Source organism: Chlorocebus sabaeus, chromosome 8 (genome assembly GCF_047675955.1).
Source record: "Chlorocebus sabaeus isolate Y175 chromosome 8, mChlSab1.0.hap1, whole genome shotgun sequence".
NCBI lineage: Eukaryota > Metazoa > Chordata > Mammalia > Primates > Cercopithecidae > Chlorocebus > Chlorocebus sabaeus.
The window spans coordinates 64,725,256-64,752,805 of NC_132911.1; the positions used below are offsets into that span (position 1 = coordinate 64,725,256).

At 38.6% G+C, this 27,550-nt stretch overlaps 2 protein-coding genes across 3 annotated transcripts in view; one reads left to right on the forward strand and one right to left on the reverse strand.

The window, feature by feature from the left end:
- Nucleotides 1-27,550, forward strand: part of RAB2A (RAB2A, member RAS oncogene family) — a 103,177-nt gene that overhangs the window by 37,985 nt on the left and 37,642 nt on the right. For both annotated transcript variants that reach the window (XM_008000718.3, XM_073018103.1), the window contains exons 2-3: nucleotides 1,816-1,887; nucleotides 16,345-16,412. In XM_008000718.3, the coding sequence (XP_007998909.1) occupies nucleotides 1,816-1,887; nucleotides 16,345-16,412 (140 nt within the window). The remainder of the gene's footprint in view (nucleotides 1-1,815; nucleotides 1,888-16,344; nucleotides 16,413-27,550) is intronic.
- On the reverse strand, nucleotides 10,169-13,634 carry LOC103237668 (eukaryotic translation initiation factor 2-alpha kinase 1-like). Its single transcript, XM_073018102.1, has one exon. The coding sequence runs from the start codon at nucleotides 13,530-13,532 to the stop codon at nucleotides 12,651-12,653; it is 882 nt and encodes a 293-aa protein (XP_072874203.1). The 5' UTR covers nucleotides 13,533-13,634; the 3' UTR covers nucleotides 10,169-12,650.

A 27,550-nucleotide genomic window follows, 5' to 3' on the forward strand; every position in this document is an offset into this window, starting at 1 on the left:
TTTAAAAGAGTTAAAAATTGGATAAAATGAGTTTGACTTTGGCCTTTTGTAATACAACAGAGAAGAAAACTAAAGATCACATGTTTTGAAATTCCGGTTTCTTTTCACTGTCATTTCTTCAGAAAGATTTTCTCTATCCCAGCCAGGCATGGTGACTCACACCTGTAATCCCAGCACTTTGGGACGCCAAGGGGGATGGATCACCTGAGGTCAGGAGTTTGAGACCAGCCTGACCAACATAGCGAAACCTGTCTCTACTAAAGATAACAAAAGTTAATCAGGCTTGGGGGTGTGTGCCTGTAATGCCAGCTACTTGGGAGGCTGAGGCAGGAGAATTGCTTGAACTTGGGAGGCAGAGGTTGCAGTGAGCTGAGATTATGCCACTGCATTCCAGCCTGGGTGAAAGAGCAAAACACCATCTCCAAAAAAAAAAAAAAAGATTTTCTTCATTCCTTTTGTCTAAGTTAAGTATCATTTGTTTGTTTTTTGAGACAGAGTCTCACTCTGTTACCTACCCTGGAGGGCAGTGGTGTGATCATAGCAGCCTTCAACTCCTGGTCTCAGACTATCCTCCCACTTCAGCCTCTCGAGTAACTGAAACTACACATGCGCACCACCACACCCATCTTTTTTTTTTTTTTTTTTTGGTCTTTTTTTGTTTTAAAAGACTGTCTCCCTCTGTTGCCCAGGCTGGTCTTGAACTCCTGGGCTTAAGGCCTACCTTGGCCTCCCAAAATGCTGGGATTACAGGCTTGAGCCACTGCACTAAGTTTGTTACCCTTTCTCATAGCACTTTATTCTCTTTCAGATCAGTCATTATAATTATTTCAAATTATTCATATACAGTATATTATTTCGGTATTCATTTTGTTTAATTTCTCTACCTGTAACTAGGCTGTAACTCCATACACAGGAACCATGTTGGTTTTCTACATTACTGTATTTTAAAGTCCTAGTGTAGTGATACTTAGCTTTCAGTAAAGACTTTGAGTAAGTGAGTGAGTGAATGAATGAATGAATGAATGGTGACTGCTTTTAGTATTTTGTAGAAGTGCAGGATGCTATCAATTAAGCAGCCTTTGTCTAGCATGAGGATGAGGAAGTGTTTCTTAGAGGACTTGAAAATGAGTAAGAAGGGGGTATGGTATTCAGTATCCAGTTTTCCTTAGAGGACAAGTAGGATGAATATAGAAAATTTTCCTTTGAATTTAGAAATGTGGAAGTTATATTCATGACCTTAATGGGGTCAATTTTAATAGAGTGAAGGAATGCAATTCAGATTCCATTTGCTCGTGAAATGAATTAGCGAGAAAACAGAGCAAGGAACTTTTCCCAGAAAAGCAGATCTCAGACACTTATTGCTAGCTTATTTATTTGTTTGTTCATAGGGGAGTATGATAAAATGAACTATTGCTATGCTTTAAATATTTTCACTGTTACACAAAAAACAAAAGTGCACAAAAACACTACCGTGGTAGAGGCCACCAGGAGGACCTGGTTAGTTGTCGTCTACGAGTTTAGCTGCCACATTTATCTTTCACATTGAAATATTGAATGTATAAGAAAGAAATGTACTTTAGATTGTAAGAAATGAACTTTAGACTGTAAGAAAGAAAATGTACTTTAGATTGGTTTATAGCTTCCACCTAAATCATTAGTCTTCTTATTTTGCAAGAAATTAGAGTACTGAGGAAATCATGGTAGATTATTCACAATGCACCAGAAGCCCTGGCTGCCTCTTTTCCATATCCTTTTTGTAAAGTGTCTTAATTTCTGTGAATTTTGTCTCTTATTTATTTTTTGTTTAACTTTCAGGTGTTGGTAAATCATGCTTATTGCTACAGTTTACAGACAAGAGGTTTCAGCCAGTGCATGACCTTACTATTGGTAAGTTTTATAAAAGGGAGGAGAAGCATTAAAAGTTTTGGGTAGTTTAAATGGAAAATGCTAGAAGGTCCATTCTACTAGTGATGATGCTAAAATCCGTGAAACTGGATTTGTTGTTATGCAGTTTTGTCTCTGTCACTTTTTTAAAATATGTGTGGTAAAAATAAATATTACCCAGCTTTTTTTTTTTTTTTTTTTTTTTTTTTTTTTTTTTTTGAGACGGAGTCTCGCTGTATCGCCCAGGCTGGAGTGCAGTGGCCGGATCTCAGCTCACTGCAAGCTCCGCCTCCCGGGTTTTTATGCCATTCTCCTGCCTCAGCCTCCCGAGTAGCCGGGACTACAGGCGCCCGCCACCTCGCCCGGCTAGTTTTTTGTATTTTTTTAGTAGAGACGGGGTTTCACCGTGTTAGCCAGGATGGTCTCGAACTCCTGACCTCGTGATCCGCCCGTCTCGGCCTCCCAAAGTGCTGGGATTACAGGCTTGAGCCACCGCGCCCGGCCCATACCCAGCTTTGTAGAACTGGTTAGCATGCTGAAAGACAGTAGTTTTTAAGATTTCAATTGTAATTAACGATGAAACAATTAAGAGACAGTATCCAAGCAAGGTAAGAGCAGAAACTTTAACTCAGCTTGCTGGAAGTTGAATCAAGTCTCTGCTACTAACTTGCTATGCAAGTCACTTCCCTGTTTCATGTCTCAGTTTCTCTTTCTGTTCAATGAGAATAGTAGTAGTACCAATCACATGAAGTTACTGTGAGCAGTGAGTTAGTAAATGTAAAGCATTAAAGTGACTGGCAATGTGAAAGTGCTTTAGACTTTCCTATAATTATTAACTGAGAAAAAGTACCACTGGGCATTTTGTATTTTCCTCAATTATAAAGAGTAAATGAAATAGTTACTGATAAGAAATAGTCAACAAATATTAGCTGTTATTATTTAAAATAATGATTTTCCATTTTATTAATATGCAAAGGAAAAAGTTAAGATGAGTGAAAAGCTAAAAACTTTCGGTAATCTTACTATTTAGGATTTTTATTTGTTTAAAAATTATATTTTATATTCTGAAAGCTGAAGAATCTAGCTGGATTATTCTTTTGTGGCTGTAGCCCATTAACTGTAAGTTAGTCAAATATGAAGAAACAGATCATTGGAAATCTAGTCATTCTTTACAACGAACTGCTTAATGAATCTTTTTAGCTACTGACTGCTCATTTTCTGTTGACATTATTAATTTACCATTTATAGCATGTTGATCCTTATGTTCTGTGTGTTTTTAAAATACCAAATCAAAGATAGAGCTCATGAATAATATTGTTAACTAACAGTTTTCAACTAAGCTACAGGTATAATACTTTGTGGATATATTGAAATCTTTTGTTAGCAACTACTGTCATTAAGACTATCCATATTCTATTTTAATTTTGATAGTTTTAAGTGTATACAATAATGATGGGTGAAACAGGTAACTCATGCTGGTCCTAATAACTGTAACATTTTGTTTTATTTTTTGAGACAGGGTCTCATTTTGTAGACTAGGCTGGAGTGCAGTGATGCAATCACAGCTCACTGCAACCCCCAAATCCCTGGCTCCAGTGATGTTCCCACCTCAACCTCCCAGGTAGCTAGGACTACAGGCATGCGCTACCACGCCTGGCTAATTTTTCGTGTTTTGGTAGAGTCAGGGTTTTGCCTTGTTGCCCAAGCTGGTTTCAAACTCCTGGGCTCAGGCAATCTGCCAGCCTCGGCCTCCCAAAGTGCTGGGATTACAGATGTGAGCCACTGCACTGGCCTGTTTAATGAACTCTCTTCCCCACCTCCTATAGAGGCAAATTTGCTCTTTGCTTAATAGGTTTGAAACTAGCCAACTTTAGGCATGACTCAGTTCTAAGATAACTAGCAAAACAGTTGTTTTTAGTATAGGATACTAAACAACGGTGTTCTTCCTTTTCTTTGAATCTTATGTATAAAGTTCTAAGTTAGTATGGCACACCGAGTGGAGAAGATGGACCTGAGCCTGCTGTCAGAAGTTAACATAGGCCAAGCTTGTCCAACCCATGACCTGCATGTAGCCCAGGACAGTTTTGAATGAGGCCCAACACAGATTCATATATTTTCTTAAAACACTGTAAGATTTTTTTGCTTTTTTTTTTTTTTTTTTTTTTTTTGGCTCATCACCTGTCAGTGTTAGTATATTTTATGTGTGGCCCAAGACAGTTATTCTTCTTCCAGTGTTGCCCAGAGAAGCCAAAAGTGTTGCCCAGAGAAGCCAAAAGATTGGACACCTCTGCCATAGGCTGTACTTGTGGGGAGAGATAAAGGAGTAGACCCGAGAGTTGTTTGGGAAACTATAACTTGTATAAACTGCCAGCTGGCTTCACACTAGGTTTGCTAATGGCAGGCACCGGGAAATAGGAGGCTGAAAGAGAAGAAAAACCAAGGATCTTTTTCTCCTTGGGTTGACTGTGTGTTCTCCATTCCTCTGGCTCCAGCCCCTGCCTGGCAGGCCCAAGTGGTCTGGTTCCTGAGCTCTGATAACCTTTTTCCCTCTTGTCTTTCCAGCCTAGGGGTGGTAGCAGCTTCCTGCCGTTTGTAATCTCTGGGCTTATTCCCCATCTCTTCTTTGGGTTTTTGGGGGCTCTTTGTTTACTATAACCAAGTCCCTACATTAAATTCCCTATGCCCTATGTACTTAAAGTATAGTTTCTGTTTTTCTGGTTGCACTGACTGGCATACCATTTTTTTTCTAACTTTTACAGTTGGTTGTAAATGACAAAAATTTACCTAGATGGGTTTAAACAAAAGGGTAATTTATTATTTTAATATTCAGGTATGTCTCAACATGAGGGCAGGGAGCCAGCTGGGTCAGCCTGGAACCAGAGCTCAGAGCTTTATTTAAGGAGGGAACACAGGAAATTCTGTTTCTCAGTCTTCCATCCTTCCCTCATTGTCTCCAATTCTCTTCTCATGCCGGTTTCATTTTTCTCTCTCCCTTTTGACCATTGTTTTTGATTTCCCTATCTCCATGATGGGAAATGGCCATTGTCAATAGCTCCAAAGTTCATATACCATTCAGGAGAGCAGAGATTCTCTTTAACTCAGTTCTAAGTTTCCTAGGCAAGAGAGTTCATTGGCTCAATTTGGTTCAGGCCCACTTATCTCTTGTTCTGTCCACTCTCTTCATGGGCCCAGAATCACTTTTATACAACATGGTTTCCAAATTGGTAGTCGTAGGAGCAATCTGGGTGAGTAGTGATACATAGCCACCACCAGAATTCCCTCACACCTAGCTATTCTAGCTAGTCATCATGTCCTTATCTTTTGTCCCCTGTAATGATCGATTCTCTACTCTGTTTATAAACCATTGACTCCTGAGCTCATGATTCTTCTCAGTCTGCCTCTCTTGCTTTCTCTCTTACTTTTCTGTAACACGTGTAGACACTATGTGCCATCAAGTCTTTGCTGCTTTCTCCTGCCTGAACACTTAGTACTTTTTCATACCCTCAGTCTTTCTCTTCTCAGAGGATGCCATTGCTTGACATATTTGCTTATTACAGTTCTTTTCTGAACAACTGTCCATATCCCAAACTATAGCACCCATTTAAAGGAAGTAAGATTTATATATCCACACTTATGGAGAAACATTGTTAACAGGAAAGGAACAACTACTGTATAGGCACAGTTTCAATATAATGCTCAGCACCAATATGGATTCCTAGTAGCTCATGCGTTAGAAATTCATTATTCATAATCAGGATCAGTCCTCCTAAAAAGGCAAAGTAAATTTTATGGAGGATGTATGTAGGAAGTCCCGTCTTTTTACCTGCTGTGTGTTAAGGGAAATTACACCCCGTACACATTCATAAAATGGATTGTTTTTTGTTGGGGTCATAGTCCAACCATGGCTTTAGCAACAGTCTGTTATTACAGAACGAAGATGGTAGCTATCATGAACTATTTTTTTAAGTTGAAATCTTATTTTAGATCCTATAAAGTGAACATAAATATACTCTATACATTCACTCTGCAGAGTGTCAATATTTAAGATGTTTCAGGATATTTGAGGTAATGATACTTTAAAAAATTATCTGAAGCAAACAGAACATTTAGGATCATAAAACTGTTCTCAGAATGCTGATAGGTGCTTAATGTTCATTGTTGATAATGATAATTACATTGTTTTCACTGAAAGTCATTTTTTAAAGTAAAAGCCAACTCTGGAAGAGGAAGAGTAAAGGGGTGCTTCTTGCCACTACAACTTACGTAGAGTTGCATACATACATTAAAAGGGTATTCAGTACCACCATTCCTTCAGTCAAGCTAAATACAAGCCAGTAGAAGCAGTATTGTTAAGACATGTTTTTGCCTTCATTGGCCCAAGACCTACTTAACATTTTTGACACCCATCACAGCAATTTATTTTTCAGACATAAAAAAAAATTAGCAGATTATTGTCTCATATTTTTAAAAAGAACATTAGAATTTTTGGTAAAATAAGTAGTAAGACAGTATCTTTACTCTGCTGCATACTTGCCTTTGCTGGATGAATAAATGAGGGTGGAAAAATTTAAGGTTGGTTTGTGACTAAGAAGGTATTAAATGATAGAAAAGAGAAAATAAAAGGCCATGAAAGTTTTTAAAAGGCTGTGTACAAATATTCTTTAACCTTTGACTATCTCTCTCAGTGAGAATTGTTAAGAAATGAATCATAGAAGCAGTTTATAAATAGCTTCATGGACACAATTCAGTAGGTTCAGACTAGAGCCTTGCTCCTCAAAAGATGGTTCGTGTGCTGTTGCGCTGGACCAGCAGCAGCATCAGTATCGTGTGGGAGCTTGTTAAAGAACTTACTGAATCATAATTTGCATTTTAACAGGATCTCCAAGTGATTCATATGGGCACCGAAGGTTAAAAAACATTGGAGAAATGACTTTTAAATATTGATTACCCAGCTGGAAATACATTTTATGTTCTTTGCCTGGTGCACACATCCTAGCCTCTCAGTGGCTTTATTTTTCTCCCCCTGCCCCCGGTGATCTTGGTTCCACCCTGCTTCAGCTACTCCCTCCCATAGTTACTCTCAGGACTCATCATTACCAGTATCTGGAACCACTTCAGAATTTAGTTTCATGCATTGACTATTTGACTTTCTATCCTGTCCTTCCTGCTCACTTTCCTTAGTCCCTAATGCTAACAATTTTTTCACCTCATCAAAATTATGCCATTGATTCTACCATCTTTTCACTTTCATCTCTCTTGTGTTCCTACTTTCCTCCTTAATCATTCCTGCATATACCCACAGTTTTCTTGTCCCTCTCATGCTGTATCATAGTCTTGTGGCTAAACCATAGGTTAAATCCAATCATCTATTCCTAACATGTACAGCTAGATATGTCTGGAGAAAAGTACAGAGCCATACTAACTAGTCTCTTTTTAATTTCTTGGACACTCACGTCAAGTAAACCGTTAGTACTACCTGACAATTGTACTTTTATTTCCATTATATGCACCCTTTAGTTTCCTGTAGAACGATATCAGACTTTCTTGCTCTGTAAGCAAGATATCTTTGCTATCTTTACTCTCAGCTGATAACCCGGTTTCAGTTTCACTCAGAAAATAGAGGCAAGTAGAAGAGGATTTTCACAGGTTTCCACCACTGCATTGACCCACCTACCTGCATTGTGCCCATAAACTAAGCCTTTCCCTTGGTGCTGTGGGTAAACTTAAGTTCTTAGCCAGGGCCTACTGAAGGACACTGCTTTAGTAGTTCTTTTTGCTTTCAGGCATCATTAATTTTTCCCTTTTTGATTGTTATTTTTCATGGCTCTCTTTTCCACCTTTTATTCTGTATACCCATATACACACATTCATACCCATCCTCCCACCTAGATTTATTGTTCTCCTTAACGTTTTATACAAGTAAATATAAGTAAATAGATTTTACCCCACCAATAAAAAGTAAGGTCCATGACAGCAGATGGTTCTCTGTTTTGTTTATTGCTGTATCTGCACCTGGTACATACTAGGGACTCTAAAAATATTTGCTAAATATTCTACCTACTTAGTGGAGGAACACTTCATAAAGCTGTACTTGCCATTGCAGGGCTTAATGCTTGCATTCCTTTATGTTATACTGTTCAGTTATGTTGCTTACAAATAATGCATAGCCCGCTAATTTCCACTACATTTATTTCACTACCTACAAATGGACAGTTTGACAAATGTTAGTCTAGTGGGTAGGCCATATATATGTTGATTTCACCTTCTTACCTATCTCCCCGACTTCCTTAAACCAGTCAACCTATAAGAAATGATTGCTGGGCTCACGCCTATAATCCCAACACTTTAGGAGGCAGAGGCAAGAGGATCACTTGATGCCAGATGTTTGAGACCAGCCAGGGCAACAGAGTGAGATCCCATCTCTACAAAAAGTTTAAAAACTAGTCGGGCGTGGTGGCACACACCTGTAGCCCCAGCTACTTGGTAGACTGAGGTGGGAGGATTGCTTGAGCTCAAGAGTTTAAGGCTGCAGTGAGCCATGATAGCTGCAGTGAGCCATGATAGCACCACTGCACTCCAGCCTGGGCAACAGAGCAAGACCCTGCCTCACAAAAAAAAAAAAGAAAGGAATGATTGGTGGAAATGAAAGTATACTTTTAGGACAAAGTAATAGAATTGAAGCGTGATTGCTTCCATCAGGCTCACCACAGGAAATCAGTTTTAAAATACACCTCATTTATTTGAGGTTCAGTTTTCTAGTAACTTGAGTTGCGTAGAACATTGCCAAGAAGTTAGAATAATAGTTTAAAAGACCTCTTGAACTTCTCATTAAGCTCTCAAAAAGTCTCTGTAGCTGAAAAATAATTTTTTTTGAGACCGAGTCTCGCTTTATCGCCCAAGCTGGAGTGCAGTGGCACCATCCTGGCTCACCGCAACCTCCACCTCCCAGGTTCAAGCTATTCTCCTGCCTCAGCCACTCAAGTAGCTGGGGCTACAGGCACGTACCACCATGCCTGGATAATTTTTTGTATTTTTTTTTTTTTAGTAGAGATGGGTTTTCACGGTGTTAGCCAGGATGGTCTTGATCTTCTGACCTCGTGATCCGCCTGCCTCGGCCTCCCAAAGTGCTGGGATTACAGACATGAGCCTCCGTGCCTGGCCCTCTGTAGCTGATTTTTAAAATGTGGAAGTATTTTCCTCTCAGAGTGTGATCATTGTGAAAATGTTGTAAGAATCTGGAGAGAGTTAAATTCCCTATATAACTTTGGCCTTCCAGCAACCACTGAGTGGTGTGTGTTAGTGCCTTCTGAAGCTTTTAAATGTATTCCTAAACACACACACACAAAGCTGTTCTAATTTGCACTCTCCCTACTGATGTATCAAAGTGCCCATTCCTTCTCATCCTTCCTTCTACTGCAGCTCATTCAGTTTTTAATATTTGTAAATTAGAGACAAAAAAGTTTTTTTGTTTTTTCTTTTTTGCTTTTTCATTCTTTTTTAGTGAGGCTGAGCATTTTTCCTATGTTTAAGAACTATTTATCTTCTCTTTGATTTTACTTGTCATATGTCTTTTTTTTTTGTTTTGTTTTGCTACTTTGAATTATTAAGGGATAACTAGTTGTTTTTTGTTTTTTGTTTTTTTTTTTTAACTCAAATCTATTGTGGCTTCCTAGCCTTGCTCTATGCAAAAATTACATATAATGTCTTAAATATTCTTCTGTAACTTTAAATTTGCATCCTATTTGGTATGTGGTCATGTATATCACTTTCTTTTTTTAAATTTTATTTTAGATATGGGGGTGCATGCGCATGTTTGTTACATGGGTATACTGTGTACTGGTGGGTACTGGGCTTCTGGCATACCCATTACCCAAATAGTGAATATTGTACTCAATAGGTAATTTTTCATCCCTCACCCCCTTCCCAAACTCCACTTTTTTGGAGTTCCCAGTGTTTATTATTTCCATCTTTATGTCTGTGTGTACCCATTGTTTAGCTCCTACTTTATAAGCAAGAACATGCAGTATTTGATTTTTTGAGTTAGTTCACTGAGGATAATGGCCTTCACCTCCATCCCTGCTGCTGCAAAAGACACGATTTCATTCTTTTTTATGGCTGCTATCATTTTCTTTAATCCCTATATAGCTCGTGGCCTCACACCATTAAATAAGCCATTCATTCTTGTCCTATTACCTTTGTAATATGTTAAATCCCTGTGTGTAAGCAAGCCTGTTTGAGGGTGCCAAAATATGTTTTGTTCATCTTTCCTTTTTTTTTTTTTTTTTTTAAGACAGAGTCTCATTTAGTTGCCAGGCTGGAGTGCAGTGGTGCGATCTCTGCTCACTGCAACCTCCACCTCTTGGATTCAAGTAATTCTCATGCCTCAGCCTCCCGAGTAGCTGGAATTACAGGCACGTGCCACCACACCCAACTAATTTTTGTAATTTTAGTAGAGGCGGGATTTCACCATGTTGGCCAGGATGGTCTCGATCTCGCGAGCTTGTGATCCACCTGCCTCAGCCTCCCACGTCTTTTTTTCTATTTCATGAGGCAATATCATACTGTGGTAGTTGTTGTACTTTGTAGTGTACTTCATACCAGTTGGTGTTCTTTCTTTCCTTTCTAGGTTTTCTTGATTATTCTTGTGCATTTGTTCTTCCAGATGGAACTTTGCCAAGTTGCAAGACTTTTAGTGAGGCTTTTAAATTTGAAAATAATTTTGTTCAATTTATGAGCTAATTTGGAGATAATTTATGTTTTTACAGCATTGATTACCTGTTTATACACATAATATATATTTTCATTTATTCAGACTTTCTTAAATGCTGTTCAGTAAAATTTTACAGTTTTGTTCATATAGGCCTTATGCTTTTTTAAGTTTGTTTTAAGATTTTGTAGATTTGTTGCTATTATAAGTAAATTTTTTTCATCACTGTTGTTAAATTATTTTGCATATTCTAGGTAGACTGTTTAGTCCTATCTGTAAGTTATGATTTTTTCCTAAGCCAAAATCTGTTTCTCTTAATTTTGTTACTCTAATTTTTGACCAAAGTCTCTAGAATAATTTCAAAATTGAAAATATTGTAATATTTTTCTCAGTATAATTTGAATTATTCTAGGGTTTTGCCATTAAGTGTGGTGTTTGCTGTTTTGTTTTACATAGAAAATTGAGGACCTTGCTTTTTGTATCTAGTTTTCCTTTGTTTCTAGAATTAGGAAAAATCAGGCCACAAGTCTCATTTTGAACAAGTCTTCCCACAAGTCTTCCATTTTCAACTTCTGCAGTGTCTAGGTTCCAGGAACAGGAATAGGGGATAGGAGTCCATATGTTACCATGCTGGTAAGGAAGGCTATTTGCTCTACACCTAGCTGTGCTCTCTGCTTAGCACTCCACCTAGTACCCCAGCAGCCTGGAAGTTCTGGCCTTGACATTACAAGGAGGCCTGAATGGGCACGCCCCAGCCTTACCTAGGTAAGGAGCCACATTCTGCCTCTGCACATATCTGTACCAGTGACTACCTGTCTCTGACAGATGGCCCTTTCTCTCAGGGGCTGTCATCATTAGTCATGTGGATGGTAGTTTAGACATTCTAGTGCATAATATGGAATAATAATAATTATACCTGACATATTAAATACTTACTGTGTGCCAGACACTGTTCTATTTCATATGTAATCTTCATTTAATCTTAAAAAAACTCATGAGGTAAGTATTATGAATACCATTTTACAGATGAGAAAACTAAGACAAAGAAGGGGCTTAATAACTTTCCCAGGGTCACACAACCTAGTAGATATTGATTATGAATGCCCAGTAAATGATGCAAGGATGATAATGATTGGAGACAATTAAAAAGTGTACCTATTCAGAGTATTTGATTCTGGAAGCTTGTAAGTGAATAACATATCTGAGAAAATAAGCATTACACCCTGACAATGTCAGGTAAATGAGATCTTGACTTTGACTCCACAGAAATTTATCTAGCAGCCAAATTGGCTGTTAATTGAAAATGGATCTGGGAAGAGGGCCTCAAAGGCATAGAGAATAACAATTTATCACATAAAAAAAGAGAAGGAAACCTTTCTAAATGGAATTCTGAAGCATGTATACATCCAAGGAAAAGGAGTTAAAAATGTTAATATTCCAGAAAAGAAGTCAAGTTTTTGGTTTCTGTATTTGTTTCTGAGGCTTCCAAGAGACTAGGATTCAGTGTTTTCATTTGTCACATAGAATTAAAGGGTAAAACCTACATTGAACCCAGTTATGGGAAGGTAAATGGGAAAGAGCTATATTTCTGAAGCTGAAATTAAAGTGTGTTTTTGCTTCATTTGATAGGAAAACAGAAATCATAGTTTTTCAGTAATCAACAACATTTGTCAGTTATTGAGATGTGTATTTTTTTCCCACCACCATTTTTTAACCTCATGCCTAAATATAATACAATAGCCTTTTAACTGGTCTCTTTGCTTCTTGTGTTTTGTTGTTGTTGTTGTTTTGTTTTTCTTTATCCATCCTGACCTGGTTGATAAGTGAAGTTAAAATGTCTATTGTATTATGACATATCCCTGGTTTAGAAACATTCTTTTTTTTTTTTTTTTTTTTTTTTTTTTGCACTCTGACATCTTTAATAAGTCTTGTAAAGGCTTACTAAATACAACTAAGAATTATACCAACTATACCCTAATGAAGATTAAAAATTTACATTCCAGTTAACTACCTTAAAAGTTAAGTCCACTTTCGTCCTACAGATATAGCCTGAGGAAGGTTAGACAGGCACGCCCCCATCCTTTCCGTCATCCCTCACCCCTTTGTCTTGAGAAAGGAGGTTTAGCTGCTTCTTTAGTTCTGCAATTTCTTTTTCTTGCTCTATTATCTTCATCTGTAGAGTGAAATTAACATTTCCAGAAGTTTGGAAAAGTTCGCTCTGCAGCAGCTGAACAGCAGATGGTCTCTGCGATGAGTTCCTTCTCGTTAAGTGCTGGATATACTTGGCTTGTACTGGACACCTTTTACTGAGGGATTCCGGCAACTGACCAGTTCTTAAACCTGTCAGAACTTCTGCTCGCTCCATTTCTGTTCCAAATGGCTGAAAGAGCTCTAGCAGGATCACACCCAAGCTGTACATATCTGACTTGGCATCATACTCAGATCCTTCCAACTGTTCAGGTGAAGCGTACAGACAAGTACCCACTCTGGACGTATGTGTTGGCGTTCTCTTCCCGTTTCTATTGGTCCAGTCTGTGTTCTTCTGTAGGATGTCTGTGCAGGCCAGACCAAAGTCTCCTATTTTTACTTGCTGATCAGGGCCATGAAGAAAAATATTTCTTGGCTTCAGATCTCGATGCACAATTCCCATGTTATGTATGTAAAACACACCTTCTACCAATTCTTGAAAAATTTTTGTTGCAACATTGGCCATAACATAAGGACAGGCAGACTCGTCCACACACTCCCGGCTGCGCTTGTTTCTCTCGGCTATCCAGTCCCACAGCAAGAGCTCACACAGCTGCATCTGGATGTGCAGCATCAGGTGGTACTGGGCCTCTGTCTGACCCAAAAAGTTGACATTTTCTTCGGAAGATTCTTCAGTGGATGTGAAACTATCCTCTAGGTGGGAATTACACCTGAGTGGCAGCTGCTGTTCCATAATTGAACTGGTAGACAAACCAGCCAAGTCATTTTTCTGGAGCTCCAGGGTTGACTCAAGTTCACCAGAGTCTCTTATGACTAAACTGGTGGTATACTTCACCGACTTGTTATTCTGATTTTCAGTGTCAGATTCTCCGATGTTCACTTAACAGGTTTATTTAAAATTGGATGTATTTTTGGAGGCAAAATCATTGTTTAAAGATTTTAAGCTTCATGACTTCTTCCTGCTTACTTTATTAATTGTTTTTGTTTTTGTTTTTGTTTTTGTTTTTGTTTTTGTTTTTTGAGACAAGGTCTCACTGTGTTGCCCAGGCTGGAAAGCAGTGGCACAATCATGGCTCACTGCAACCTGGAGTTCCTAGGCTCAAGTGATCCTTCCCCGCTTCAGCCTCGCAAGTAGCTGGGACCACAGGCACATGCCACCATACCTGGCTCATTTTTTAATTTTTCATGGAGACTGGGTCTCCCTATGTTGCCCAGGCTAGTCTCCAATTCGTGGGCTCAAGCAATTCTCCTGTCTCAGCCTCTCAAGGTGTGGGATTACAGGCCATACTGAGCCACTGGGTCCAGGTGATCTGCTTAATTTGAGTAAAGAGACGAACATACTAAAACCCAATTCTAGCTAGGGTAAGGAAAGGAAATATTCTAGAATATCTGTAGTTATATATGGAACCTACAGTAAGTTGGAAACTTTGTCTTGGAATTGGGCAGTATCAAAGCATCTTGGAGGTCAGAAAGCAGAAACTGTTAATAGCTCTCCTGCAGCAGGAGCAGTTGTGTTAGCTTCTCATCTGCTCGGATGGAATGATCAGAAGTCAGTTTCCGTATCTTTAGCCCTCTGCTCAAGATACCAGCTCCAGAGAGGGAACATCTGCTTTTGCTAGCCTTGCCTTCCTTACCTGCTCACCCTTGGTACCAGGAGCATTCATGGGTTGGTCTGTTTCTAGTCTGTAGTTGTTTTTTGTTAAATTTGACATTATGAGCAATGTAGATAGTTTTGGATTGTGCTTAAAAGCCAGCCCATCCCTGACAGTGGAAGGAAAAATAAAAATAAATTTTTCTCTCTCTGTCTTATTTGTAGGTAGAAACAATAGATTCATGAAAAAGCCTCTATTCTGTCTGATATCTCGCTGACATGCAGAATTTTGTGCTTCAATATATTCATTTTCAATACGGAGTATTTCAAAGAACATCTGTATCTTACTTAGCAACTGGTTTCTTCCCCCAACTAATTTCATTTTTCATGTCATTAATGGGTTTTGTGTATGACTCTACCCTGTGGCATAGAACAGATATGAATATATATATTCACATAGATATGTTATGAATCTATATGCATATGTAGGTGCATATATATGTAAACACTGTAATAGTTTTATGTGGCATAATTTGTCAGTTTTTCATTTTTCAGTCTGATACATCATGACCCCTGAATCTCTTTTCTCTAGCTTTCTTGTATTTCTGAGCCTGAGAAACATAAACATCATTTTTAGTTTCTTGGTATTCATCAGGCCTGTGGGATGGAATAACTATTATAATGTAGAGTAAAAGCTCATCAGGTTTTATGTCATGGGACAAATTACCTTTGTTTTTCACCCTTCTAATCACAGTTGGGGAGTTATGGGAGATGCTGAATTGGAATTCCGACATTGGGCAGTGTGTTCTTCTCTGGGAAACTAGAAGTTGTTTTTCTGCCAGGATAACATTTGGTTTCTGGGTACCATGTGTGTCCTCCCTTCACCCTGACTCTGATCTAAATACTGATTGAACATACTCTAGGTAGTAATGATTTGGTATAAGAGATATACTACTTTCAGAGTTGTCTTCACAACTGTTTGCCCTTCTAAAATTATCCCCTATTTTTCTACTATTTTGATGACTGAATGAGTACTTTCCAAAGATGATAAATGCAAGTTAAAAGCCAAAGTAGTAAACTTGTGGGTGTGAAGTCTGTGTTCCTTCTGACTGTAATCCGATTTCTTATAATTTGCCTAAAATTATAGTAAGTTGAAAAATGTATGCAGAAAGTTCATTTTAGCATTCATTATTTAGTGAAAATAGGAGAACAACCTAAATCTGTAGCAATAAAGTATCAAGTTAGTAAATTATCTGTACACAAAAGAATATTATGCAGACATAAAAAATAATGGCATAGTTTTATGTTTATTGATTTGCAAGGATGTTTGTGATACAGAATAATGTCTGTGATGTATTATTAAATAAAAAGCAAATTGTAGAGCAGAATTTTTATGTTCCCATTTATGCAGAATTATATACTTATTTCTGCATGTGTATTCATGGAGCACTGTCTGGGAAGTATGTTAAAACGTTGGTTATAGCTAATGGCAGATTTGGAGATTTCTTTCCTTGCTAATTACTCATGCTTGGAACCAATACTATGATATTGAAATGTATCTGTCCCTTTTTGGTGATTTTTATACCATATTAATGTAATTTTTAAGAAATTTTAATATTTAACATTTGTGATTAGTGATTATGGCTCTTGGATGATCTCTTTTTTAATTTTCATGTTACTGAGCCTGCAAAACATGAAGATCACAGTTGGTTTCTTAATATTGACTCTGCCACATTTCAGTATCTTAGTATTTTAATTATGTCCTTAGCTTATGTCTTATTAGCACCTCTTCCTTAGCTTATATATTTTCTAAGTATAGGAGCTGCATTTGTTAAAGTCTATCTGTATATTACCTAGCATAGCATGTCTTGGAAGTAAACATTCTGTTTTGAATCCTCAAAAGTGAGATATATTCCCACTAATTTTGTAACAAATCATTTTGTACTCCATTTAGGTGTAGAGTTCGGTGCTCGAATGATAACTATTGACGGGAAACAGATAAAACTTCAGATATGGGATACGGTAAGTATAGGAAAAATGCACTGTGTGATCTCAGTAAAGTTGCTTTATGAAAGTACATTGTACGTTTGTTTTAATGTTGTTATATGCCTGTTATGGTTTGTTAGACACTAACTTCCTGCAGCCTTGAGGTGAAATGTGGTGCTGGAGTAGATTGGTTTTTCTTATGCGCTGTTTTCAATAGATGGGCCCCGGGTGTTGGTGTTAGTGAGCATATCTGAGTGAAAGCTCATGTTATGTGGTCTAAATTGAAATGCTCTAGAAACTGTATTTTTAAGAAAAACAATCAGCGTGTCTCAAGTACACGTAGGAAGTAAAATAAGAATGTCAATATTATACAATAACTTATTCTTCAAGCTTATTATTTTAAATATTTTGGTCTTAACAACTTAAAGTCATGTTGCTCTTAATCCATTATCCTAATTCTGTCATACCCTTGTTCATTGAGTACCTATTATATGCCATACAATATTGTTTTTAATCGTGATTCCTCGTCTGAACCATAATATACAGAAAATGATTTGAGTGACTGTTTTCTCTATTCTCCCATTTTAGATGCATAAAAGTGAAGTGACTGTATTGTATACATTGGGTGGCTTAAGGTAGCAATTTTCAAACCATTTTGTTTCAGAACTGCTTTATACTTTTAAAAATTAATGAAGACCCCCAAAGAAGTCTAGCTTATATGGCTTAAAGGTATTAGTATTTACCATATTAGAAATTAAAAATGAGAAAAGTATCAAATATTCAATCATTAATTCATTTTAAATTAATAAATTACTTGTTAGGGTAAATAATACAATTGTAATGGAAACTATATTTTCCAAAACAAACAACTACATTTTTCTAGTGAGACTAGTGATATCTGTCTGCTTAAGAGAAGACACTGGATTCTCATACCTGCTTCTGCACTGAGCCTTACATATGTTGTTTAATTGAAGTATGTTAAGAAAATCCAGCCTCACACAAATAGTCAGTTGGGAAATGGAGGACCACATGGACCCTTAAAGAGTCTGAGGAATTCCCAGAATCCTCGTATCACACTTTGAGAACCACTGCTTTAGGGCATTAGGAGATAATTCTTCACAGAACCCCAGTTAAGAAAACCTGTAAGGTCTCCTGTTGTGTCAAAGACCATATTCTCTAAACCAGTAAATGAGATATAAATCATCATGTACCTGTGGCCTATTTTTCTTCAGTCACTCAGTCTTAGTTTCTCACTTGTCATGTGTAGTAGCCATTGAAAGAAGGAACCTTAGAGAACATCCAGTCTCACGGACTGGATTCCCTAGACCAAGCAAGTTACTGAAGGCTGCTGTGGGACCTGGGTTTCCTGATCTTCCTATGTGTCACAGTTGTCCCTTAAATGATAATCCTACATGTCTGTCTTGTCCTGTCCTTGAATTGTCCACTCAACTCTGGATTCTTGTGCTTTTTTTGCCTCTTCTTCCTCAGTGAAGATTCACACTTTTACTATTTCTTAGGGATTTCCCATGTGAGCCGAAAGCATCTCAAAACTTTTGATTTGCATTCTCTCAGGCAACATCTCAAAACTGTTTGGAAAAGAGGAAAATAAAATACACAAAGTCCCTTTTTTCCTAGAAATTTAAAATTAATAATCTCCAACCAAAAAGAAGTATATTCTACTTCTGTATTAAAAGAGTTTCTCTCTTCTTGTTTTTGAGACAGGGTGTCTGTCACCCAGGCTGTAGTGCAGTGGCGCAATCGCTGCAGCCTCCAACTCCTGGGCTCAAGTAGTCCTCCCACTTCAGTCTCCTGAATAGCTGGGACTACAGGCGTGCACCACCACACCCGGCTGAGTTTCTGTCTCTTATTCAGAACTGATTTACATAAACTAAGTTACTCTTTTTAGCTTATAACCTTGTGTAACACACATCTTTGCATTGTGTAGTGTGAACCAGACTACTGTTATTCTTCAATAAACATATTTTTCATTTCTTATATTTTTGCATAAATACTTGCATTGCTTGAAGTGCCTTTTTTTCTCTTTTCCATTTAAAGCAACTAAGATATCAGCTCTTTTTGAAGCCTTTTTGACCCTCATGGGAATAACTTATTCTTCCCGTAGTATTTTGTGCATATATCTCTTGTAGTTCTGGTCCCATTGTCATAGCTTTTTGTTCACATTAGCTACCCTTCTCAGAATAAGCATTATGAGGGAAGGATCCACCTATATCCTTAGGCAGCTTTGTATCCTGCATTCTTAGCTTGGTGACTGATACATACAGCGTTTGGTAAATTTTAATGAATGAATAGAGAATCTCATTCTGTCTAAGCAACTTGTAGGGTCACTGGATGTGTTCAGGAGATGTCATCTACTAAATTAAAGTACATAGTTTTGAAAAGGAAAGGTTAATATAGTAATGATAATTATGTGATATTTTGGGCATAAACCACTTCATTGTCTGTAGGTTATTTTATTCACTTGTTCTTCTATTCTTAAAGTAGTCCCTTAAATAATCTTTGGTTTTTGAAACTTGAGTAAGCCATTCATTTCCTAGTTGTCTGTTTTGTTGATTAACTCATCATGCATTCTTTTGATAGAAGCCTGGTTTTTTGTGGGTTTTTTTTGTTTTTGTTTTTGCTTGAGTTGATTTCTTTGCACAACAATAAACTTGCAAAAGAAATCTAAAATAATTTCTCTTGCTGGACAGTATGAGAAGGGAATAGAAGAAAAACCCGTGTTTGTGTTCATCTAGGAGGGCAGAGGGCTCATTTTCTTTCCTCTATTTCTGAGAGAGACTGTGGTCCCTTTAAAGACATCATAATGCCCAAGAAAGAATTCGACCGCTTCCAACTTCTACATGGAGAGCTCCCGAACGAATGGCCTGATCCACATTTAAAGGACTGTTTAAAATAATTTAACTTATTTCTTTTGGAGGTTGTTTCTTGAGTCTTTGTCTTTCTTACAGGTTTTCCTCTTTGGTTGGGTTTTTTTCTTTGTTTTTGGTTTTGGTTTTGAGACGTCTTACTCTGTTGCCCAGGCTTGAGTGTAGCGGCATGATCACAGCTCACTGCAGCCTCAAACGCCTGGCCTCAAGCAATCCTCCCACCTCAGCCTCTTGAGTAGCTGGGACTACACGTGCTTCCCACCACGTGCAGCTAATTTTTTAAATTTTTTGTAGAGATGGAATCTCGTTAGGTTTCCCAGGCTGGTCAGGTTTTTCTCTTATTTTCATTGACTTTATTCTTTCTTTCATACCCAACTTCCAAAACTTTTTAATAAATGTAATCTAATACACATTAAGATTGGTCTCACACTTAGTTTATATCTGAGTGAAACAGGATTTTCCGTACCATTAATGTGTGTCTATACATTTGAATAGCCATTTGCATTTTTGGTAGCAAGGGTTAAGTCTATTCATGGCCCAAGATGTTTACAAAACCATCCTAGAGTCCTTCAGGGGAAAATTAGCCAAATGTTGTTTGTTTCATCAGCCTTATAGAACTGAAGTTTTCTTAGTATCTTAGTCTTTTTTTTTTTTTTAGACGGTGTTTTACGCTTGTTGCCCAGGCTGAAGTGCAATGGTGCAATCTCAGCTCACTGCAACCTCTGCCTCCTGGGTTCAAGTGATTCTCCTGCCTCAGTCTCCCAAGTAGCTGGGATTACAGGCCTGGCTAATTTTGTATTTTTAGTAGAGACAGGGTTTCTCCATGTTGATTAGGCTGGTCCCGAACTCCTGACCTCAGGTGATCCACCCACCTCGGCCTCCCAAAGTGCTAGGATTACAGGCATGAGCCACTGCACCTCGCCTACGGGATGTTTGTCATTTTTATCTTCAAAAAATTTAAGGAGTTTTCCTTGCAAAATTTTCACATCCACCACCTTTGCTTTCTTTTGCGAATAGTTAGGATAGCTGACAGCAGATACTCCTTGGAGGCCTTAAGGCCGTCAATCAGTTTCACAGCTGGAAGCAGTGATAAGAGTCTATCAGTGTGGCGGCTCACGCCTGTAATCCCAGCACTTTGGGAGGCCGAGGCAGATGAATCACGAGGTCAGTAGATCGAGACCATCCTGGCTAACACAGTGAAACCCCGTCTCTACTAAAAATACAAAAAAATTAGCCGGGCGTGGTGGCAGGTGCCTGTAGTCCCAGCTACTTGGGAGGCTGAGGCAGGAGAATGGTGTGAACCTGGGAGGCGGAGCTTACAGTGAGTCAAGATCGTGCCACTGCACTCCAGCCTGGGCAACAGAGCGAGACTCGGTCTCAAAAAAAAAAAAGTCTATCAGTGCCTCCCTTAAAGCACTGACACTTGGCCCTGTACTGAGTTACTTTTTTTCATTTATTAAAAGCCAAAGCCAAACTGTAAATATTCTTCTTCTGCCAGGGGAATTCAGAGAAAAAACATATGTTGCCCCCAGTTCTGTTCATTGGCAGTAAAAAAGGCAGAGGTGTGTTCTCACTGTTAGACCCAAGCCATTACTGCCTCGTCCTGCTCTTGTTCTTTTTCTCTTTCTTTTTCCCTTGCCTTCTATCACTCTTTCAGTTGCCTTCCAGCATATCCAAATACATTTGATTTCCCAGCCCCTCCAAAAAAATTTGTAATATGAATCTTTTAGTTCAGTTCATTTATCTACTCAGCTTCCCTAGAAGTATTTGTTTTACATATCTTATATCAAGTAAGAGTTAGTGAAACTTTTGACAAAATTATATGAAAACTAACATGCTAAAAGTTTCTTCTCAGCAAATCACAGACATTTTTTTCTCCTTTGAAAAAAAAAAGTGTTACTTTATACTCTTGACATATTATTTCTAAAAATTGAATATTGTTTTGTTTGAATGCATCAGTAAGGATGGATGACCAGATGTAGTGAGCCAGGGAGAGGACCTGGAATCCTGAAGGCTGGAAACAATCTTTCCTCCACTTCTGCCTTTCCTCTCTGTTCCCATTACTGTCACTTCCTTCCTCTCCCCCATCATCCTCACAGCCCGGAGTTGAGTGGCTTAGAGCTCCAACTGTTGTGCCTCCTTAGGCAGCAATTCATCGACATTTTCTTGAAGAACTACAGGGACAGGAAACTGTCTTAGACATTTCATTGTACTTTAGCGATTACCTCCCACCTGTGGTCTCCAGTTTTTCTTACATGGCAGCACTAAAAGAATTCGGACCTCGGTGATCATATCCTATTTTATCTTTTTTTTTCTTTTCTTTTCTTTTTTTTTTTTTTGAGACAGGATCTTGCTCTGTTGCCCAGGCTGGAGTGCAGTGGTGTGATCACAGCTCACCACAGCCTCCACCTCCTGAGCTCAAGTGATCCTCTCACCTCAGCTTCCCCATTACCTGGGACTGCAGGCACACACCACCACTCCCAGCTAATTTTTTTTTAATTTGGTAGAGATGGGATTTTGCCATGTTCCCAAGGCTGGTCAGAAACTCCGGGTCTCAAGCAATCTGCCCACCTTGGCCTTACAAAGTTCTGGGATTACAGCGTGAGCCACTGCGCCCAGCTAAGCCTTTTTTCCAAAGTAAATATCCTCAAATTTTTTAAAGCATTCAACTTCTGCTGTTTTTTCTAGGTATTTCCACCCATTGTTACTTTTCTCAGGATCCCACGGCTAAATAGTGCAGGCTGACTTTTTCACCACCCTTGCTGTGGACACTAAGACAGCCTAAAAATCACTTTGATTCTTACTGATCTTACTGTCACCCAGAATAGAAGTTTTGGACAGGCATGTAGATTTCAAAATCTTTCCTCTCAATGATAGCAGTTCCTTGGTAGAGGTCTGAATTTTTAAGTTGAGTCTTTTAAGTAAAGTACTGGAGATTTAATGCTTGGGCAAGGGACAGTTTATTTGGCTGTTTAGAAATCCTTCTTTCCTTCTTTTGGTTCTCATCTGTGTTTTACATAGCTGGAGTTGTTTGATAAATAACTAGCAATGCAAGTAAGAGAAGTATTACTCTAACACTGATTCTCACAAATCTTAGTTTTCTCACTTTATTGGCTCTTTGGGATCAATCCAGGTAACATATTTGAGTGCCTACTATAAATAACTTTAGTACTCTGAGTTAAGCTATCCCTTAAGGATAACTGAAGAGGAAAAAAGATAAGCATTGAATAGTATGTTCATTGTGTCTAATCAATAGTATTAGAACCAAATGACCACATGAAAATGCTTTTGGATTTGTGAGGAGAAAAGGATAACTATGGGCTGTGGTAGACAAGCTTTCCCAGCTTTGTGAAAGAATTAGGGACTTGAGCTGGTCCTCAAAGGAAATGGAAATTGGATAGGTGGAGAGAGAAGAAAATAGTTTTTCAGGCAAGGAGTTAAGCAGAGGCACAAAAGCAGGAATTTTCAGACTATAGACAAGATATCAGTAGAAAAAAATGGACTTGTATGAATAAGACTTTGATTGAATAAGAAAAAATTCATGTGAGACAAATAGAGATCTGATTCTCAAGAGCTTAGGACTTTAATTCAGGGTATTTAGAGATTTTTGAACTATAGCTTAATATGTATAAAGTTATATTTTATAGGAGTAGAAGAGGAAGAAGAGGTAAAGATGACTACTAGTTGCCAGCATGGTTACTACAAATACTGCTATTCACCAAAAGACTTAGATGCATGGAAAAGCCAATTTGGGGGATTCTTTATCTGGCAGTTAGAAATAAGTTTTAAAATTATGATGCAAAGGATCAATTTTGATTTGGCAATCCTCACATGAAAGATGAAGGTGTAAGACTTCTTTTGCACAGATGTTCCATGACTCTGATTTAATATTAAGCATCACTAAAAATGAGCATGTTCTTTAATCTCTTAGGCAGACTTGTTCTGCTTTACTTTTTTGTATGTCTGAGTATTTTGTGAATTGTTTTGTTTTGTTTTGTTTTGTTCTAGAGACAGAGTCCAGCTCTGTCGCCCAGGCTAGAGTGCCATGGCGCAATCTCAGCTCACTGCAGCCTCCGCCTCCTGGGTTGAAGTGATTCTCCTGCCTCAGCCTCCAGAATAGCTGGGATTGTAGGCACATGCCACCACGCCTGGCTAATTTTGTATTTTTTGTAGAGACGGGATTTCACCATGTTGGCCAGGCTGGTCTCGAGCTCCTGACCTCAGGTGATCCATCCGCCTTGGCCTCCCAAAGTGCTGGGATTATAGGCATGAGCCACCACACCTAGCTAATCTTGCGGATTTTTAAGTAAATCTAACAGTTATGTTGTGAGCCAAGAGAACTTACTGTCCACTCTGGCCACTCCACCCTAAGTTTGTTTTGTGGTGCTGTTCACTTAGGCATCATTCCTGTTTGATTTTTTTCTTTACACTCTAAGCTACTGTCAGGAATCTTACTATTACATACAAAGAATTTTGTATCCTGTTTGGTTTCAAGCTTCCAAAATCCCTTTTAACCAACAGTTTATAGTGATATAGTGAGGAGGATCAAACACAATATTCACAATTCCTAAGTTAACTTTTTTTTTTTTTTTTTTTTTTTTTTTGAGACGGAGTCTTGCTCTCTCACCCAGGCTGGAGTGCAGTGGCGCAATCTCGGCTCACTGCAAGCTCCGCCTCCCGGATTCACGCCATTCTCCTGCCTCAGCCTCCCGAGTAGCTGGGACTACAGGCGCCCGCCGCCACGCCCGCCTAATTTTTTGTATTTTTAGCAGAGATGGGGTTTCACCGTGTTAGCCAGGATGGTCTCAATCTCCTGACCTCGTGATCTGCCCGCCTTGGCCTCCCAAAGTGCTGGGATTATAGGCATGAGCCACCACACCCAGCCCTAAGTTAACAAAAAGTTTGACTTAAAACAATGTAGGTCAGTCCGAGTTTGGATAGTTATATATTCAAGTACTTTTTTTTTTCCCCCCCAAGACACAGCCTCGCTCTGTTGCCTAGGCTGGAGTACAATGGCATGATCTTGGCTCACTGCAGTCTCCGCCTCCTGGCTTCAAGTGATTCTCCTGCCCCAGCCTCCCGAGTAGGAGTAGCTAGGATTACAGGTGTGCACCACCACACCTAGCTAATTTTTGTATTTTTTAGTAGAGAGAGGTTTTTACCAGTTGGTCAGGCTGGTCTCCAACTCCTGACCTTGTGATCTGCCTGTCTCGGCCTCCCAAAGTGCTGGGATTACAGGTGTGAGCCACCGTGCCCGGCCTAAGGTACTTTTTAAAAATCAGATTACTTTGCTTTAGTACGTCAAGGTAGTTAACCTTTGGGCTAACTTTATTCAGTTAGTTGTTTTCTAACAGTTTGTTTATAGTTAGAGAAGCCATAAGAGAATAGGCCAGAGTTGTGATAGTTTTCAGATAAGTACGTTCTCAAGAATTTGTAAACTCTTCGGAATATTCATCTTTCTTTATTATAAAATAACCATAGATCTTAAGATGCATAGCTACAGTCATAGTCTTCAGTGGGAATTGTGTTTTTTTATTTACTCGAGTTTTTGTTTAATTTTGTAATGGACAGAAGTGTAGATTCAAATGTATTGTGTAAGTTATTTCCATATTGGAACATGTTTTATTCTTTGCAAAACAGTTCAGAAGGAATGAGAATGGTTATGAAAGTTTGCCTTTCTGCTTTTCCTAAATTTATTTTGTCTTTTACTCTTTTATCTAGGCTCTAAACTGGAAATTTTAGATCTTATAGTAGTGCTTTTCTAGCAATGTGTTCATTTTAATTCATCGCACAGAATGTCCCTGGATAGATTGTTTTAAAGGACTTTACCTTTGCTTAATGATCAGCCATGGGCGATATTTGAGCTGTAAACCTGATTTTTATTTTGAACTAACAAAATACATACCTTTTTTGTATTACAGTAGTTCCTCCTTATCCATGAAGAATAGATGCTAACACCCCCAGAAGATGCCTGAAATTGCAGAAAGTGCTGAACTCTATATATACTAGTTTTTCGATCCCATAACAGAGACAGCTGCAGTTTAAGCACCGTAATTTGAAAATCCCAAACCTCTTGAGCTTTCACATGACCCTCAGAGGAGATGCTCTTTGGTGCATTTTGGATTTTAGTTTTCAGATTAGGGATGCTCAACTGATAAGTGTAATGCAAATATTCTAAAATCGGAAACACTTCTGGTTCAAAGCATTTCGGATAAGGAGTGCTCAACCTGTACTAAGTGACTACCAGGCAGGTAGTATAGTGTATACAGTGAAGATAGGCTGGACAAAGGGATGATTCACATCCCCAGCAGCACAGAGCAGCAGGACAGTGGGAGACTTTTATCACACTACTCAGAAGAGTGTACAATTTAAAACTTAGGAATTATTATTTCTGGACTTTTCCATTTAATATTTTCAGACTGCAGTTGACCAGCAATAACTGAAACCTCAGAAAGCAAAACCTCAAATAAGGGGGGAACTACTGTACCTAACACAGAATCCTTTCTTGATACATAGGATTTACAGTGAAATTAATCCTTAAAGATCTAGTCCTTAGTTTTCCTGTGCTAAGCAGGGAAAGAAGATATTTCCTGCCAGTGTGCCTTCAGAACAGTGAATCTGGCCTGGAACAGTGGCTCACGCCTGTAACCCCAGCACTTTTAGGAGACCAAGGCAGGTTGATTGCTTAAAGTCCAGTAGTTTGAGACCATCCTGGGCAACATGGTAAAACCTGGTCTCCATAAAAAAATTCTATAAAAAAAATAAAAATAAAAAATAAATTTTAAAAAACAATGAATTTAAAATAAAAACATGGTATCTTCTAGTTTTTTGGGGTTTTGTTGTTGTTGTTGTTGTTTTTCTTTTTTTTTTTTTAAAGAGACAGGGTCTCATCTGTTGCCCAGGCTGGAGTGCAGTGGTGTGATTATAGCTCACTGTAGCCTTGAACTCCTAGGCTCAAGTGATCCTCTTGCTTCAGCCTCTCAAGTGACTGGGACTGCATGTGTGAGCCACAACACCCAGCTAATTTTGAAAATTTTTCTGTAGGGATGGGGACTCGCCATGTTAGCCAGGCTGGTTTTGAACTCCTGGCCTCAAGCAATACTCCTGCCTCAGCCTCCCAAAGTGACATGAGCCACTATACCCAGCTGTCTTCAGTTTAACCTAAGCTCTGTGAAATGATTTGGCTATTTTTATAAAGCCTTTTTATGTGATGGCTCTCTCACTATCTAATTTAGCATGATATTATTCTAACTACCAAAATTGCCTACCCAAGAGAAGGTCTAATTGTTAGTTTCCACATGGGAGAAGTTATTTGCATTGAATCTTAGCATGTTAGGATTTACAGATGTCCACTCAGCTACATGGGATGGAGTACTCATTATTTTATGCGTATAACTAAGACATTAGGATTTCTTCTTTCACTTTTTTGTTGGTTTTTTGTTTTTGTTTTTGGAGACCGGGTGTTGCTCTGTTAGCAAGGCTGGAGTACAGTGGTGCAGTTACATCTCACGGCAACCTCCTCACCTGGGCCTCCCTCAGCCTCCCAAGTAGCTTGGCGTGCCACCACACTGGGCTAATTTTTGTATTTTTAGTAGAGACAGGGTTTTGCCATGTTGCCCAGGCTGGTCTTAACCCATTTGTGCAGGAGGTTGCAAATTTTTTGTGTGAAAAATCAGACCTTGTCAGTGACCTTGAGCAGTAGGATATAAATAACTCCCACAAGCTTAGCATTCCAATAATGGAACACTAGGCATAAATGGGTTAAACTCCCAGGCTCAAGCGATCCACCAGCCATGGCCTCCCAAAGTGCTGGGATTACATGCATGAGCCACAATGCCTGGCCTGTGTTTCCATTTTTTCACTCAACAGGCTTTCTCTGAATGCCTGCTATGTGCCAGACCCAGTGCCTAGCACACACTTAGCCACATGCAGGGGGTCGGGGAGGGAGGGAGTGTAGCAGAAGGGCCAAGAAGAGCAAGGTATTGTAGAGTGTTGAGTGTTAAACATGCGCATTCTGAGGGTGGGAAGGGCTAAATATTTCCATTGCAAGATCAGAACTCAGAATTTGTAAACGTCAATATTTTTCAAGTTAGGGGATTTTGAATATAAAAATCGTTAAAATTGGCTTTACGTTTACTTAATTAAAATGCTTACATTTTTGCAAAAGTAGAAAAAGAAGGGATTAAAAATGAAAAATAACTTCTTATAAGAGCTGTCCAGTTTTAAACTCAGAGACAACAGTCACATTCCTCCCCGGCAATTCTTAAAAAAACCGAAATTAGTACCATG